General features: G+C 40.3%; 1 protein-coding gene across 1 annotated transcript in view; it reads right to left on the bottom strand.

The window, feature by feature from the left end:
- Positions 1-441: 441 nt before the first annotated feature.
- TBX19 (T-box 19) overlaps positions 442-19,045 on the bottom strand; it is a 26,355-nt gene continuing 7,751 nt past the window's right edge. Inside the window, exons 2-9 of the mRNA XM_010846033.1 lie at positions 18,760-19,024; positions 17,023-17,157; positions 14,007-14,068; positions 12,556-12,617; positions 7,022-7,213; positions 4,673-4,808; positions 1,619-1,763; positions 442-1,258 (exon numbers count right to left, since the gene is read on the bottom strand). Coding sequence (XP_010844335.1) covers positions 1,184-1,258; positions 1,619-1,763; positions 4,673-4,808; positions 7,022-7,213; positions 12,556-12,617; positions 14,007-14,068; positions 17,023-17,157; positions 18,760-19,024 — 1,072 coding nt within the window. The 3' untranslated portion in view covers positions 442-1,183. The remainder of the gene's footprint in view (positions 1,259-1,618; positions 1,764-4,672; positions 4,809-7,021; positions 7,214-12,555; positions 12,618-14,006; positions 14,069-17,022; positions 17,158-18,759; positions 19,025-19,045) is intronic.

Genomic DNA, 19,045 nt, shown 5'->3' with positions numbered 1-19,045 from the left:
TAGAATGGTGCAGAGGTTGAAACCCTTATCTGATGAGATCCCGGGAGTATTTATCATTCTGTTTCTCTGTTCCAGGCAAGTCATTTTCAAATTTGGCTCTGAGACCATTGTCTGGAACACTTGTATGAAATGCAGATTCCTGGACTCCACTTCCAAAGATTCTGATTCAAGAGTTGTGGAGTGTGCCAAAGAATTTATTTCTCAGTGTTCCATGTGGTTCAGAGGAGGGGCTCCAAGGACCAGTGTCTGGGAACAATCACCCTAGCCCACACCATCTCCTTATGCAACCAATCACTGAGAAAGGGCTGCACTGCAAATGTAACACCCAGAGTGTCCCCCATCTCCCGCTTTGACCTGCTGCCCATTATGGGACATATATCTCTGAGCTCTGCCCTCCGTGAGCTCCATAGCTGTCCTTTTCACATATGCACTTCACATCCATTCAGTTCAGCCAGTGTTTATTGGGCGCTTCCTGTAGGATAGGCACAGAACCAGGTGCTGCTGTGGGGAACAGAGAAGAGAAGGCTGGGCCTCACCCTCAAGGGGCTCACAGTCTAGTGGAAGAGACACAGGTACTGAAAATACAAGGGAGCATGAGATGAACTCTGTAACAGAGGCAAAACCAGTTGGAAGGCAGGGAACCCAGGCAGATCAAATGCTTGGTGCAGCAGGTGATGCTCTGGTCAGTCCATGGGAGATAAGCAGGATTCGCACAGGTGGAACTGAGCAGAGAAGGAAATTTCAGGCAGGAGAGAAGGTACAGAGGTGGGAAAGAACACTGAATGTTTAAAAGATAGAGGAAGAATGTATGCCTTGACTGAAATAGAGGATACTAATGGGGTAACAGGGAGCTAAAGCTGGAGAAATGTTTTGAGGGCAGATGGCAGAGGAGATCAACTTTGATCTGTAGGTGATGGTAAGTCACCCAAGGTTTCTGAGCCAAGGAGCAACATGATTTCATTTCCTCAATTCTCAGTGCTATAACATGTAATTAACTCTACTTCTGTTAACTTCACTCCATGGCCTTACACCCTCTCTTGGTCTCAAAGCAGAAGCTCTGTGGCTACACATACCTTTAGGACTGTACAAAGTTATGATGCAGTAGCCTTAGGCTAGGTAAATTTTTAGCTCACTTACCAGCTTTACACTATGTCCACAGAACAGGAGGGGCAGCCTTCTAGAATCATTTGAGAGTAAGGGTCAGGGCACAAGGAAGGTACTCAACGAACGTTTGTTGCCTAAGCATGGCATGGATAAGCTGCGGGAAAAAATGGGAGCACAAAGAGAAAATGGTAGAGAGATGCAGGTGACAAAATTAGTGTCATCTAAACCAAACCGTTTCCTAGGAGGCTTCTGCTACAACCCACTTCATTGGGTGGGGAGACTCTGCAGTCTGACTCACTGGGGTCAGTAGGTGGTTCTTCTAAGAGCTCTACATCTAGCAGATTCTCTACTGACACCTTCACTAGGATCCTGCTTAACTATGCAGTGAGGAGGGAGAATGGTGCCCACCCCTACCTGGGCTACCCCAGCCTGTAAAGGAATGTGAAGCCACTGCTGTCCAGGTGGACATGGCGATGCTGGTCAGCGAGGGCTCCCCCAGAACCTCCACACTAACCGAAGTGGGTGTCTGGGTGGAGACAGGTGAAGTCACAGCTGGGTTACCCAGGAGAAACGCTCCCGGGGAGTTGGCATGCACCTCTGAGCCCGACCCGGCGGGTCCCCCGCCACTGTTGTTGATGGTCCACAGGCATGGGTGTGGGCTGCAGAAACACAGAGAGAGAGAGAGAATGGTGATGATACTCCTAGACAGGAGTGCAGTCTGAGAGGGACGCGAGTTAGAAACAGAGGATCTAATCAGGGCTCTATTTCCAGCTCTGACACACACTGGTCCCATTTCCGCAGAGAAGCAGCAAGATATAGTAGAATAAGCATACAATTAGGTGTCCTGAGACCTGCATTTTGATGCTGGCCCTGCCTCTAGCAAGTTGTTCAGTTTTAACACAGCATTTTATTTCTCTAGGCTTCCTTTGCTGTCTGTGTAAATGGGCAGGGGAGTTGAAAGGATATTTGGGCAGTATAATCTGTGAGTAAGATCTCTCACTGGCCAAGAGAAGTGATGTGGCCTAATAACCAGGACAGAAATCTAGGTTTAAATCCTAGCATTACAGCTTATTAGCTCTGTGACTGTAAACAAATTATTTAATAGGTAAGCCTCAGTTTCCTTATCTTCAAGATTTGGAGTGATAATTAAACATATCTTACTAAATATTTTTATGAGGATTGAATAAGAAAATGACTACATGAAATCCAAAATATAGCACTCAGTAAATGGTGGTTGTATAATTAATTCTTCCATTCCAGGTTTCTACCTGTCAATTCTGGTCCCTGGTAGAAAGGCGGGGAACTGGACCACTTTCTTAGACTTTTCTATCCTACATCACTGGGTCACGAACTTGACTGTACATTGAAATCACTTAGCAAATTAAAAACATTTCTGACACTTGGGTTCTACCCCAAGAGATCTGATGTAATTAGTCTGGCATGAAGTATCAGAATTTTTTAAAGCTTTCCTATTGACTGAGATGTGCAGCCAATTTTGCACCTTAACATAGAACCTGGATTAAAATGACAGCAGTCAACAGGCAAAATAACTTCCAGTATTTTCATCATCACTTTTCAGAGTCCCTACTTTGCTTGATAATAGGCTCATTACCCAATGACAGTACTGAACACATTTTGCTTTTCTCTAGCAAAATATTTAGTCAGCAATGAGTTAAACATGCCACCGATGAAACTAGAGATAGAAATGCACTCTGCCATATTTCAGATTCCACAGACCTCATTGGACCATATGAAGCCTGCAGAAACCTAGATAGGCCATGGGGGTTGTTGGTTTCTTTAGCCAGCTCAGCTTGCTGGGATTCTGACCCCAATTCCCCAGTTTTCAAAAGAAATTCTTCTACAATAACAGTCAGAGCCCCTTTCTGAGGCTTCCTGGGCTGATTAAAAAACCATGGGCTCTGAGTTACTTTATTTACTGTCTTAGCTTCAGGCAGTTCTTAATGCCTCTGAGATTTAGTTTCTCCATCAGGAAAATAGGAATTTCAAAAGCAGCCTCATGGATGTCTTTGAATCCTATAAATGACTTACATAAAGGATCTAGTACAGAACTTGGCACATAGTAATTTGTCTAATAGCTTCAAGGACACTCTTTCCCTCACTTCCAATACAGCACCAATAAATGCATTTCCCTGAGGTCCTCTACTCAAGCACTGCCAACAGAAATAAAATGTGAGCCACAAATATGAGGCTAAATTTTCAAGAAGCCACACTTGAGGAAAGAATAAAAAGAAACAAATGAACTTATTATTAATACTATTTTATGTAACTGAAAATATTTAAAATATTATCATTTTTACATGCATCAGTATAAAAAATTATTAAGAATTTATTCTTTATTATCTACTGTCTTTAACATTCTGTGTGTTACAGCCCATCTAGTTTGGACCAGTTGCATTGCAAGAGTCCAGGAGCCAAAGCAGTTGGGGGCTGTTGCCTTAAGAGCACAGCACTAGATCCTCAAGGGCCATAGCAACATCAACATCAAAATCAAGATCACAGTTTACAGCAACATCAGCAACACCTGGAAGCTTGTTAAAAATGTAGAATCTTGGGCCCTAACCCAGACCTATTAATCAGATTGTGCATTTGAGCAACATCCCAGGTGATTCTAATGCACATTAAAGAGTGAGCAGCATTGATGTGAATCAACGTTCTATGACCCTCAAACTTTTTTAGATCTGCAACTCATAAGTCATCTAACATCTACCCCCAAAAAAGATAGGACATCTTTTAATTTTGAATTGCTTTTTGGACCTTCTCAAAACTCTGCCTAATTATGTTGAACTTAACAAGACATATATATATTGATACAATGTTATTGCTTACAGTACATATTATGCTCTTTTTAATTTTGGTGTTCACCATAACTCTACAGAGTAGCTCATATTATTGCCATGTTACAGATAAGAAAGTTTAAGCTTAGTGAGGCTAAGAAAATTTCCTAAAGTCACAGAGTCAATAAGAAGTGAAACCGGGACTGAAGGCCACATTTGTCAGATTCCAGGCCCCTTTCCTTTCTACTCATCACACCGATTTCCAACAGTCAGAACTGAATGCTGGTCTCTGGTATAAGAGTTATGCCATGGGTCCTACAAGATCCTCTCAGCCCTATTGCCTGGGTTGAGGCCGGGGGGCCCAAAATCTGTCTACCTGTTAGAATGAGTAGCTTGTGAGGATATAGACAATCAAGGGTCTTCAGGTTTCAGTGCATATTTACACTTTTCCCTTTAAATTCCCTGATGCTACCACCATTGTTCACAGTACTTCTTCCTGACTTGAGACAAACAATCCCAGGCCACAATATCTTTTCCCTCTTAAAAAAATACCAAAGTTACAAATAAAAAGAGTACAGGACTGAGTAGGTGCTTTCTCATCACACTTTTTCCAGAGGCGAAGAGTTGACCTTGTTATTTTCACTTCTTAGTGGCTTAGAAGTCAGGACAAAAGCTTAGACCAAGGCATTCCAGGAAAAATATATGAATTCGAGGTCCCATGCCAAAAAGTAAACCTCCAAGAACAATGAGCAAGTTGATTGTGTTGGTCTTACCTAGGCCCTGGATTGACTGGTCCGCTGGTGTGGGGTACAGACAGGATGCTGGCGTGGGGTGTGGAGGATAAGGAAGTCCAATTGTCAGCTCCAGAGAAAACTTGCAGATTATTGCTGGAGCTTTCTATCAAATTCACTTTGGGGAAATAACAACAGTTCAATTTATGAAGCATGGAAAATATAAAGATGGTGACCAATGACATTATCCTAGGTCAAAATACAACCATGGCTTGTGCCACATGTGCCAACAGTGTGTTGATACTTTCTGAAGGAAACACGAGGGAGGAACTTAGGTTTTTTGAAGTTTATTGAACGTCAACCATATGTCATGTACTGAAAGTGAAAGTTTCTCAGTCATGTCCAACTCTTTGCGACCCAATGAACTATACAGTCCATGGAATTCTCCAGGCCAAAATACTGGAGTGGCTAGTGTTTCCCTTCTCCAGGGGATCTTCCCAACCCAGGGGTCAAACTCAGGTCTCCTGTATTGCAGGCAGATTCTTTACCAGCTGGGTCATGTACTGTTCATCTTTTAATGTTTATAACAACTTCTCACCTCCATTTTATAGATGAGGCTCAGACAAGTGGAATGATTTTCCCTTTTTGACACAGATCTAACTCAGGTCACCATGCTTACATCCCCTTTAAAATGGGCCATGTCATCATCCCCTCAAAACAAGCCTAAGGCCACCAGTGCTTCAGATGAAATTCTGAGGATCAGGACCTATTTTTCTCAGCAACCCCAGGGAGATTTAAACATTTCAGGAATAGTGTCTTCTATGTATTTGAATCTTCATTTGCACAAATAGTGCATATATAATAGAGAGGAAGAAGGGAAAGAAGATGGGAAGGAAGGAGGGGAAAGATAGGAAGAGGATTTCATGTACATCCCTGGCCAAGTCACTCCTTTTCATGGTGTGGCCTTCAGCCTCAACTCCTGCATCCACCATATTGCCTCCCTCCTTCTCCACTCTTCCCAAACCATTCCCAGGTAACCTAGGTTCTCTCCTCCTTCTGTACCTTTGCTCATACCACTCTCTCACATGGAATGCCCTTCATTTCTGCCTGTATCCCATGTCATCCATCTTTCACCCCTGCCCACTCCAACCTTTATCCTTTTCTATTCATTCTTCAAATCTCAACTTAAGCATTAAGCCCTCTGGTAAATCTAGCTTCCCTTTTCTTTCATTCCCATAGCACCGTGGCTTGTGTGCTTTATAGAATGTTTCTCTAACTTTAATGTGCATAAGAATCACCTGGGGATTTTGTTAAACTGCAAACTCTTTCAGAAGGAGAACCTGAGAGTCTACATTTCTAACAAGTTCCTAGGGAATGCTACAGGTCTGAGGACCACATTAAAGTTCTCACTATACTGTATTAGGATTAATTATATATATTTGCATAGCCCTAAGATCCTCCAGGGAATAAATTAAACCTTAATCACCTTCCTTACCCCCTGCTTAGAAGAGTGCCTGGTGCATAGCAAATACTCAGATGTGTTTTGTGTGCTGACCCCAGGAAAGAATCAAGAAGTAAATGAGAACCCTGCTCAGTTTATGATATCATTAAGCTCCATTTTCTCCCTTCCTGGAAGCAGCTTGCTTCAAGGTTCCTGGGAGTAGCCAGCTATGGGGCACAGGGACAGGTAGCTGATGATCAGCAAAGTCATCTGCAGGTACAGAGCTCAGGATGTCCCTGAGGCTGGTATCCTAACACACTCCTCTATCTCCCATACCATGAATTTTACTTGTTTCCTTTAGTGTTAGTGTCCCCATATGAGAATAGAATCTCTGTGAGATGATTGGTTCTGTAATCTATTTTGTTCATGGACAAAACCTGGCACAAAGTCAACCCTTGATAAATATTTGCCAAATCAGACCAAAGCCTGGATGTAGGGTGAGCTAGCTTCCCAAAACTTCCTAATGGCTCTCCAATACTGGGCCCAATATTTTCTGGACTGAGCCATGTACTACAACTGTAGAAAAGAGTCATGTGAGGGCAATGAGCTGAGCGTCTCAGAACTCCATGACTTAACTTGGCTTTTAGAGTGCAGCCTGAAACTGCTCAGTACACCAGTGCCCTGGGAGGAGGACTTTCACACCCATTAGAAATTGGGAGACTGGTTGTCTCCCAGCTTTCATAATTATTTGAAATAATTATAAAACACTAATAATGCTATAATGATATAGTCAACTATTAGTATATAAAACATCAAAATTTTAATATATAACAATATTACATATATTAGATAAAATGGATTCTATCTTCAGATATTTACTTCTACTAGTTGTTTATCTACTTCTTACCACCATCCACACCCCCAAGGGTATTGTTAGCAGAATCACACACCTGAGGGAGAATGATTTCTATGCATGTATGCAGAAGGGTAGGGAGCCTGCCGGTGGTGTCCTCGGATGCCAGGATAGTGCTCACAGCCGTGGTGGGTGTGGGGAGCAGACAGAGGCAAAGGAGTAGTATACTGGTAATTGGTGTTTCCTGCTGTGCACACTCCATCCGGATTGGAAAAGATCCAGCCTCCCACTGGAAGAGATAAGAGGAAGACACAGAGGAAGACTCTGTGAACTTCCACACCGAAAATCAGGTTACCAGCCACTTCGCATAGTTATATTTCTGAGTGAATGGCAATGTCTACCTGTGTGGAGTTAGATACTACCACCTCCGCTGCTACTTCCCTTCCATGTTAGCAGCAAAGTTGGCTTCTTTGGAGATGGATGACAGGTCCTATCAAGTTTGGAAAATCTCTTAAGAAATGCTGGAATCACAGCTATATAAAATATTATTTGAATGTATAAGTTAATAGAAAATACAAAAGTTAAGTTGCTTCTGACTTAATTGGATTAAAAGTCAGTCCACGAAGGAGATGTCAGATGATATATTAACCATTGATTAATAGCTACTAGGGAATGTTTAATTTGGTTACCCAGAAAGAATGGAGCCCTCCCTGTTTCTGCCAAATGATAAATTATCTTTAGTTCTCACTCCAAGCAAGAGGAGACATGATGCCTCCCATCACCACCCAACAAAGAGGATTCTGAAGGCAAAGAGAGAGGGAGATGGCTAGCACAACTTGATAAGAATCTTGCAAAACATTTTGGAAAACTGCAAAATATTTCACAGAAATGTGTTTGTGAAAGACCATCTCAATTGATGCAGAAAAACCATATGACAAAATTTAACACCCTATCATAATAAAAGCGTTCAATAAAGAATACAGGAAAATTGCCTCAACATAATAAAGGCCATATAGAACAAGCCCACAATTAACACCATGCTGCTGCTGCTGCTGCTGCTAAGTTGCTTCAGTCCTGTCTGACTCTGTGCGACCCCATAGATGGCAGCCCACCAGACTCCCCTATCCCTGGGATTCTCCAGGCAAGAACCCTGGAGTGGGTTGCCATTTCACCACCATACTCAATGGTAAAAAACTGAAAGCTTTTCCTCCAAGATCATGAGCAGAACAAGAATATCCACTCTTACCACTTCCATTCAGCATCGTACTAGAAGTCCTAGTCAGAGCAATTAGGAATAAAGAAAAAGAAAGAAAGAAAAGGCATCCAAATTGGAAACAAAGAAAATTATCTCTGTTCATAGATGACACAATCTTATATGTAGAAAATTCTAAATATTCCACAAAAAACTTTTATAATAAACAAATTCAGCAGTTGCAGGATACAAAATCAACACACAAAAATCAGTTGCATTTCTATACACTAACAATGAACAATCCAAAAAGTAACTAAGAAAACAATCCAATTTAGAATAGCACCACAATTAATAAAGCACTTTGGAACAAAATATACCTACAGGGAAAAGACTCGTACACTGAAAACTATAAAATATAGATGAAAGAAATTAAAGAAGATATAAATAAATGGAAAGACATCCTATGTTCATGGATTGAAAGGCTTAATATTATTAAAATGTTCATACTACCAAAAGAAATCTCTATCAAAATCCATAAGACACTTCTGTCAGAAATGTAAAGCAATACTAAAATTCATATAGATTCTCAAAGAACTCCAAATAGAACAATCTTGAGAAATAAAAATAAAGCTGGAGGCCTCACAGTTCCTGATTTCAAAACACATTACAAACCTACAATACTGTAAATAGTATGTGCTCAGTTGCCCATTTGTGTCTGATTCTTTGCAACCCCATGGACTGTAGCCTGCCAGGCTCCTCTGTCCATGGAATTTTCCAGGCAAGAATACTGGAGTCGGTTGCCATTTCCTACTTCAGGGGATCTTCCTGACCAGGGATCGAACCCAGTCTCCTGTGTCTCCTGCACTGGCAGGCAGATAGCTTACCACTGAACTACCTGGGAAGCCCCCTAATTAGTATGGTGCTGGTATAAAGACATATAGACCAATGGAAGAAAAGAGAGCCTATAGATAAACACCACTTATATAGTCAAATAATCTTCAACAAGGGTGCCAAGATAGGATAGTCTCTTCAACGAACAGTATTAGGAAAACTGGATATCCACATGCAAAAGCAATAAATTAAACTCATATTACACCATATAAAAATTTTAACTTTAAATGAATAAATGTAAGACCTATAAAACTCCTAGAAGAAATGCAGGGGAAAACTTCATGAAATTGGATTTGGCGATGATTTCTTAGATATGACACCAAAAGCATGGACAACAAAAGCAAAAATAGACAAACTATTTCAAACTTTAAAACTTCTGCACAGCAAAAGAAATAATTAACAGAGTGAAAGGGAAATCTATAGGATGGAAGAGAATATTGGCAAACTATAAAACTGTAAAAGGGATTAGCATCTAGAATATGTAAAGATCTCTTATAACTCAACAATAAAACAACAAAAATCCTAATTAAAACAAGCAAAGGACTTGAACAGACATTTCTTCAAAGATATACAAAAAGCCAATATGTATATGAAAAGATGTTCAACATCACTATTCATTAGCAAAATGCAAAACACAAATCGAAACAAGATATCACCTCATACTATTAGGATGGCCATTATCCAAAAAAGATTAGGAAATAATAAGTGTTGGCGAGAATGTGGAGAAATTAGAACCCTTGTGAACTGTTCATGGGGATGTAAAATGGTGCAACTGGCATGGAAAACACTATGGAGTTTCCTTAAAAAATTAAAAATAGAAGTACTGCATGATCCACCAATTCCATTTCTGGCTATATACCCAGGAGAATTAAAGACATTTGCAGATTCATATTCATTGCAGCATTATTCGCAGTTGCCAAGAGGTGTAAGTAAGCTAAATGACCATCAGCAGATTATGGGATAGGCAAATTTGGTATATACATGCAAGTGAATATTATTTCAGCCTTAAAAAGAAGGAAATCCTATCGTATGGTACTATATGGGTGAGCCTTGAGGAACATTAGGATAAACAGAAGCAGCCAGTCATAAAATATATATATATATATTGCATTATTCCTCATACTAGGTATCTAAAGGCTATGGATATAGAGGTATAGAGTAGAACGGTGGTGGCCAAGGGTTTTGTTGGGAGGGAGGTGTGAAGAGATGAAGTTTGGTGAGTATATGTAGTTTTAACATGCAGGAATTGGGGTGGAGGGGGCAAGCAGGTGGTTCTGGGAATCTTTTGCACCAAAATGTGCATGTGATTTGACAATATTGTACTATACATACAACTCTAGTGAAGGTGCATTTTATATTGTGGTTTTAAGCCACAATAAAAAATGTAGTTAGTATTATGAGGAAAAGGCTTTACTTCAAGTGAATTCACGGGAAAGGACAGAGAGGCCGTAGAACAAGAAACACATTCTTTCGCCAACCAGCTCTCAACTGAGGGGCCCACAGATAAAGATTCAGACAGGACCAGAAATGTTCCTTAAGAATATTGACTAGGGATTGTCACCAGGGCTTTTGTGATATGGAACTAGAACTTTTATTAAAACCATTTGCTTAATACTTCTTAAGTATAAGTAAACAAATTATACAGAATTCACATTACAAAATGTAGGTCAGTCATTCTTAATAAATCATTTTGTTATCTTCATTTTCTCTTTGTTGTATAGACATGTGGCTCAAGGGATCACTATCTGAATGACAGAATCAAGATTCAGGTGCTCAGTAAGCAAAGCCAGGCAGAACTAGACTTCTGTTGTGAAGTTTGCCACATATAAGGATGTTTACCGAGAAGGTTGCAACACATGAACTTGAAACAGTGTGGTTCCACATGTGATCCCATCCTATACAAAATAGCTTTTCATTCCAGGTCAGTTAAAAAGTGCTTTTCTTGGATAAATTGTTAGAAATGTACCATCTCCCACAACTGAATCAGGAAGAAATAGAAAATATGAACAAATTGATTACCAATAATGAAATTTAATCAGTAATCAAAAAACTCCCAACAAACAAAAGTTGAATTCTACCAAATGTTTTAAGAAGTAAACATCTATCCTTCTCAAACTATCCCAAAAACTGAAGAGGAAGGAATGCTTCTGAATGCATTCTATGAGGCCAGCATCACCGTGATACCAAAACCAGACAACAGCACCACAAAAAGAAAGTCACAAAACAAAACAAAAGATAACATTGCACCACTATTTACAATAGCCAAGGAAACGAAGCAAATCAAGTGACCACCAAGAGATAAATGAATAAATAAGGTGTGTGTGTGTATATATATATATATATATGTATACACACACACACACACACACACACACACACACAGTGGAATATTATTCAGCCATAAAAAATAATCATGCCATTTTCAAAATCACGGATGGACTTAGAGGGTATTATACTAAGTGAAATAAGTCAGGTAAAAAAGATAAATACCATATGATTTCACTTATATGTGGAATCTAAAAAACAAGCCACATGAACAAATATAACAAAACAGAACAGACTCATAGAGAACAAACAAGTAGTTACCAGACGGTGGGGAGGAAATAAATAGGTGAGGGAGATTAAGAGGTACAAAATTCCAGTCACAAATGAGTCATGAGGATGAAATGTGCAGTATGGGGAATATAGTCAATAAGATTGTAACAACTTTTTATGGTGACAGATGGTAACTAGACAAAGAAAAAAAAAGACTCCTAAGAAAAGGGTTTTTTTAAGTTATTTTCTGAGAGTTGTTTCTCTTTATGTGGCTATACTGCCACTTCTGCGATGAAAAATGCATCGAACTTTAGGGGAAGGAGGGAGTAAAGAATTTCATAGCTGGAAAACTGTAGAAGGGATCTTAGCAAACCATTATACTCTGAATTAAAGGGTATCTCAGACACTGATGCTATTGACCTTAGATTACTGCTGCAGCTTTAGAGGGCTTGCTCCACTGTGGAGCCTCCTCTCTGTTCTGAGACATGGAGAGGGTGGCACCCTATCAGGTACATCCAGTCTACCTGCAGAATTCCAGGTATATGACTCCACTAATACTGTAGTTTTCCAGTCAACAAATACAGAAGTTTCCTCATGTGCAAAGCTGTGGCCTTCCAGAGGCGTGGCAATGGTGATAAACTCAAAAACCAGAAAGTACTAAGAACAAGGAAACTCCAAAGCAGGAGTGGAGTGTCAGGGTAGAACCTATAGCCAGAATGCACTTTTATGAGCTCTTTGGCCTCCCTGACACAAAAATGGGAGTCAAAGAAATTCACTATTTCCATTTTTGTCTCCTGCCTTGGATTTGTATACACTCCCCCAGGAGCAGTGGTTCTCTCTGGGAGTTCTTGAAAGGGCATATACTTGTCTTGAGTGGGAGAAATAACCGTTGGGTCTTGATAGAATATTGGGAACAAGCCTGAAGCAGTCATGACAGGTAAAAAGTCTGAGTGTGGTGGAGATGCTCCTAGTGTAGCCCCAGGCCCCTCCTATCCAGGGTTCACCCAACTCACAGTGAGAATAGGTCACATGCTGGCTCTCAGACATAGCTTCTGGAATATCCTTGAGGTGGTTCCTGAAAGAGCAATGAAAGTGCACCATAGCTGTCCAGCTTACCATTCATATCCAGCATCAAGTACACCCAAGATTGTCTTTGGAGAGCAATAAATTTCTCAAAATAAGAAAATCAAACACTTTTTTCCCCTCAAACTACTATCTTTGCCCCATTCTCCTTCTCCTACTTTATGTTCTTATGCAATTGCTCTTTGAATTGCAACTTTATAGTCAATCCAATTTATCTTATTTACACCTATCTCTATGTAGCTTGATCTTACTGATTTGTGGTCAGTGTTTCTGCTTGTTAAAATTCAAGCAATGATTACAGCAGCTAAGATTTGCATAGGACTTCAGGGCACAGTCGCATCCGTGATATGCTAGGTCCACCAATTATCCTGTGATAGAATATTACTACATGCTTTCGCAGATTTAGAAAGTGGGTCCCAGAAAAGCAAATTGACTTATGTAAGTCAGGAAATGGTAAAGCTAGGACTCAAAGCCAGGATCTCTCTCTCTCAAAGTCCTAAATATTTTTATTATATGACTTTTCTTATCTGAAAAAAGGTATTTCTTCTACATCATCAAAATTAAGTCAAATATTGACAGGACAGACCCCTGTGACACACTAATATAAATACCTGTCCATTAGTCTAGAGCCTTTATGATGAAAAAGAAAGATTTGACAGTTATAGGAATTAGTGTAAAGATTTGAAACAGAAACAACAAAATCTCAACACTTCAAAGGAAATCATTCACAACCCCCAGAAGTCTTTGACTTAAAGACATGAGCCTCTCACCTTTATGAATTACTCACCTTTCCTAGGTGAAATCTAGCTTTAAAAAATTTATTGAAATTGTACTACTCAGATAACTGTGGTAAAGGAAGATTGAATTATTTAAAATTTAAATCACTTAGTTTTTTTTTAATATGATTATATTAGTTTTAAGAGTCTACCATAAGATAGGGCAGATAAAACATGGCCAGTTTCAGGTCCTCCTGTTGTTTAGCTGCTAAGTCGTGTCCAACTCCTTGTGACCCCATGGACTGTAGCCCACGAGGCTCCTCTGTGCATGGGATTTCTCAGGCAAGAATACTGGAGTTGGTTGTCATTTCCTTCTCCAAGGGATCTTCCTGACTCAGGGATCAAATCACATTTCCTGCATTGACAGGCAAATTATTTAACACTGAGCCACCTGGGAAGCCCCAGGTTCTCCTGGACCCCTATTATAAAGGACAAGTAATTATAAATTTGTTTTATCTTGCTGATTTTGTTGGACACTGAATTAAATATTAAAAACATGTTTCTATCAAAGGTAAGGCAAATGCCACTAGTTAGTTCCTTCCAAGATTATTATAAACTTCATATTTGCAAAGATCATAAGATTTCCCTGAAATTTCTCTACTCACCTTTCCTTGGCATCCAAGAAGGCCTTGGCAAAAGGGTTGTACTTGATTTTGAGAGCTGTTATCTTGCATTTACAAAGACAAGTAGTGTTAGTGAAAGGAGAATATGCGTGGGGAACAGAACACTTTATCTTCACCTGTGAATTTCTGTAAAACCAGAATAATTCTCCTCTTTTTTTCTCCCTCTCCATGTTTCTTTGCTTCCTTCTGCACAAAATCACTATTGCACTGTCCAACAAGCAACATTTTATTGTCACATATGGTGAAAATGGCAAATGCAGTATAAAGTGAGCAAAGAAATGACAAAGCAACAAAATTACACAAACCTGATGTGCTAAATCTAGCATTTATTCTATTATTCATTTTTTTCAACAGTAATTGAACACCCACCATCTGTCAGTTACTTTTCTTGTCACTGGGACACAAAGGAGAGGATACTGATGAACACCTGTCTCTAGACTCTCGAGTACAGACTAGAATCAACTCCCTGACCTCTTAAATAATCACTTACCCTTTGGGCCATGTTTACACACACACACACACAAACTATCAATTCCACCTATTGTCACCCTTTATCTCCCCTGGGCTTAGCCTACTTCATTTTCCTTAGAGCCATCTGACCAAATATATATTTATCATTTTTATCTCTTCTCACCGGGATATAAGTGCCTTGAGTACAGTGCAGTATTACCAGCATGTAGGAAAACATCCAGCCTGTAGTAATACCCAACAAATATTTGCTGAATAAAAGAAGATTTTTGGCTCCCTCATCCACCCCTGTACCCATTCTCAGGGTGAATTTACATTGGCAGAGATACGTTGTCAGGAGACAGAGGCTCCGAGGTTAGAGTTTCCCAGGTTTGATTCCCTTGGGGCATGTCCAAGACCAGAATTACAGCATCAGGCTAGTAGCCTGTTGAAAACATAGCCTTAGCCTTGCTACTAGTTCAGAGGGAAACCTCCAGCATGTGTCCAGGAAAATCTGAGCACTTAGCCAGAGGGCAACCAGATGACAGGTTCCACCTGCCATGGACTAAGAGAGCAGGCAGCATGTCAGTGGATAAGGGACATTGTCCAGAGAACAGAGGAGGTCAGGATGTAGCCCCCAACTCCTCCCCACTTTCTGAAGTTGCAAAATCCCACTCAACCTTCATAAACCCAGAGGCCATCCTACAGAGAGTAAAAGGGGATGAAAGGCAATCTGAGAAACAAAATGCATCAGCCTATAAAAACAGAACAGTTTTTGAGGGCCTGTTTAAATTTTCAGATATTTGGTTAATTTTTCTTTCCACTGACCTGCTAAAGGGCTCGGCTGAGAGGCCAGATTAGTTATAGAAAAGAAATTACATTTCCCTGCACATCATCTGTAGGCACTAAGGCAGTAGTTTCCAAACCTGGATGATCATCAGAATCCTTTAAGAAGACTCTTAAAACCAGATTCTGGGTATTCTCCCTGGAGATTCTGACTCAGTTAGCTGGATGGGAGCCTAAAAATCTTAAGCTTCCAAACAAAGAAATGCAAATTAAAGCCACAGTAAGATACCATTTTTTCTACCCTGTTGAATTATCAAAGCTGAAAATGTAGGTAATCACCAGTGTTGAGATTGGTGTGGGAATTATAAATGGATATGCTCTTTGGAGGGAGGCAATGGGGCTTTGTCTATCACAGTTCTAAACATACACTCTCCTTAACAGAAAAATTCCATTTCTGAGTGCTTAATATTCTTTGCAGTGTTATTTATCATAGAAAATAAAACAACTGGAAATGACCTAAACATCATTTAGGTGGGAAACTGATTGCCTGAAATACAGTGTATCCTCTGCAATAATTTCAGAAAAGGAGATAAATCCTAATCCAATTTACATAGAAAGATATTCATAATGTACTCTTAAATACAGGGGGTGGGGAGAAATTTCATACTAATATGAACATGAGCCAATTTGTGTGAGGAAATCTATACACTGTGCATATTTATAAATGAACAGACTATGCGTGGGAAAAAAGCACACTCTAAGCTATTATTTGTAGTGTCCCTGGGGTGTAGGATTCACAAAATAGGGAAAGAGTAAATTTTTACCTCTAACTTTTCATTTCATTGTATATACTTCCATACTAGTTGTTTATCATGTGAAGTTTTTTTAAATAAACATGTATAATTACCATTAAAAATTTTTTTTAAGGGTGGAAGAGGGATGAACTGGGAATTTAGGCTTAAATGCAAACTATTAAATACATAGAATGGAAAAACACCAAGATCCTTCTGTATAGAATGGGGAACTATATTCAATATTCTGAGATAAACCATAAAAAAAGAACATAAAAAAAGAATACATATATATCTATGTATAACTGAATCACTTTGCTGTACAGCAGAAAATAAAAACATTGTAAATCAACTATACTTCAATTTTTAATCTTTCAAAGTTTAAGCAAAAAGAATCCAACCGATCAGGTATCCTGGTGACCAGCAGTCCTGGAAACTCCTATAGTATGTGGATGAACCAAAAAAATTTTGCTCCCACAGAGTTTACGGAGGCCAAATGCTGGCTCCTCAGCTGTAACCATCAGAGTGGCCCAAGTTAGGCAGGAAAAGATCTACATATGGCCCCAAAAGAGCTAACAAGTGGGACAGATAGTATAACACAAACCCAAAGAGGGTGCACGATTGGATCAATTCCCACAGACTTGCTTTAGAGCAGGAGAGATGCCCAGCTCTGTCAGGTCAAGGGCCTGGAAACAAAGATCCTGCATTTCTGCTGGGTTTATTACAACGCACCACTGTGCCTTACTGGCACCAGGAGAAGAAACACTGGTGGAGCTTTGGCAAGCAGGGAGAAGGAGGTGGAAAATGATTACCACACTGTTCAACTTTGTCTCTACCGAGTCTTTCTGAGTATATCTGAATGTTAGCAAACCTACCTTTCATCCAAGTTTGGTCATAGCAATAAAAGCACCACTCCCTAGTCCCACTACACTCCCCCAGGTGACATTTACACATACATACACACACACACTCACCTCCTCGTTCTGATAGGCAGTCACAGCTATGAACTGGGTTTCAGGGAAGGAGCAGTTCATCACCATTCGATGGGCATCTCCAACACGCACTATGTGAACCTGGGGTTCATATTTATGCAGAGAATTCAACATTATCTGTTTAGGTGGAAGAAGAGAGAGGACACACAAAGCCTGAGGCATCACAGGTTACAGATGACTCAGCACCTCTGATTAGTCCTAAGGTTAACATTTAGGGCCACACACATTGATCCCCAGTCATCTGAGCTGTCACTGTCTCTCTGAGAAATTATTGAAGGGAGATTTTTTAGAAACTCTTAAGGAGAATAACTTTGGAGCTGCTTATATGAGGGTGACTAAGTACATACACACATAAGAGGGTGAAGAGTGGGTTGCCAGAGAAGAGCTGGTCTAAAGAGTATTCAGTTTTCTGCCAAAATCCTGGCTTCCTTTTTTTTTTACTCCTGTTTTCAGCACAACGGTATGAATTTTGCTCTGTTAAAACATACTGTTTTTCTTCCTATGAGAAAGTGTGTTAGTGTTAGCAGCTCAGTCATGTCTGAATCTTTGCAACCAATCTAGCCCACCAACCTCCTCTGTCCATGGAATTCTCCAGGCAATAATACTGGAAAGGGTTGTCATTCCCTTCTCCAGGGGATCTTCCTGATCCAGGGATCAAACCTGGGTCTTCTGAATCACAGGCAGATTCTTTACCATCTGAGCCACCAGGGAAGCCCCCTAGTAAGAAATCCTAATTGTCTCAAAATCCTGACAAAGGGCTGAATTACCTAAAAAGTAATGATAGCTGACATCTGCTGGTTATATAACATCCACTCTTTGTGGTTCAAATCAAAGGTTTATTCAAAGTCTCCTGTTGTGAAAACTGGGAGAGAATAATAGTTTACTTTTCAATTTCCTGATTCAATAAAGAACTGGAAACTTCTGAATATTGCAGAGACTTAGGAAGATGACTTACCATTCTTAAAACAAGAACCCCTACATCCCAGCTGGATTAGCACAGAGATCAGAGAAGGGGTAAAATGTCTAAGGGCTTATGAGACTGACCAAAGTGAAATCTGGGGGAATAAGACCTCTTCCCCCAACTGGGTCTAATCCCCCCAAACAGTCTACATTTTATAAAGCAAATAACAACCTTGCACAGCACACTAGTATGCACAATCCTACCAGAGAAAACAAAAGAGTAAAAAGCCTCAAAATCTTGTTTACTCTAATTGGAGACCTTAAATAAAACCCTCCTTATTTAAGGTTTGTTTGGATTCTTTTTCTGAAAACCCAAAGCTGATTCAATATTCTATTGATAATTATCATAATGCCCAAGTGGAGGGAGCAATTATTTCATTTAGGAACAGCTTTTTATCAAGATGCCACTTACACCAGAAAAAAAAAAGGGAGAGGGAATAACAAAACCCTGGTACCCACAAACATCTCCCTCCTCCCAGGCTTGGTAAAAAGCACCGCACACAAGGCAAAACTCTGAAAGGCCCCTGATGATTAAGTAAACTACTGCACTCTCTCACTCTCTCTTAACATCAGGAAGTCCATTAAAAACTGAAAGCACCAATTAAGAGCTGTTTATTCCTGTTCACATTTGGACTCCGGGGAATAATTGGCTTCTGTGAGAGAAGAGGTTGGTGAGGACCCCCTAATTGCCTAAATGCACCCTCGATATTTCTTGATGAGTGTTGTGGGGCAGCCGGGTGGCCAGGCTACCGAGCATACCTGCCCACCTCCGTTGAGCTTATTGGTCAGCTTCACTTTGCTGAAGGAGATAGGTGCCTTCATCCAGTGGGCACCGAAGTTGGGGGAGTCTGGGTGGATGTAGACACAGCTGTGGCTGGAGACCTCTGGCTTGCCTGCAGGCACCCATTCTCCATTGACGTACTTCCAGCGATGACTGTCCGTTGGGACAAAGTCCAGAAGGAGTGAGTACATGGCATTGGGGTCCAGCCCTGTGATGCTAATCTTTAGGACCGGGAACATCCGTCTAAAAGAAAAGGCAGAAATT

This window comes from Bison bison, unplaced genomic scaffold (assembly GCF_000754665.1).
Source record: "Bison bison bison isolate TAMUID 2011002044 unplaced genomic scaffold, Bison_UMD1.0 scf7180017864229, whole genome shotgun sequence".
NCBI lineage: Eukaryota > Metazoa > Chordata > Mammalia > Artiodactyla > Bovidae > Bison > Bison bison.
Note: the sequence above shows the minus strand (reverse complement) of the source record. Positions and strands in the feature narration are given on the sequence as shown.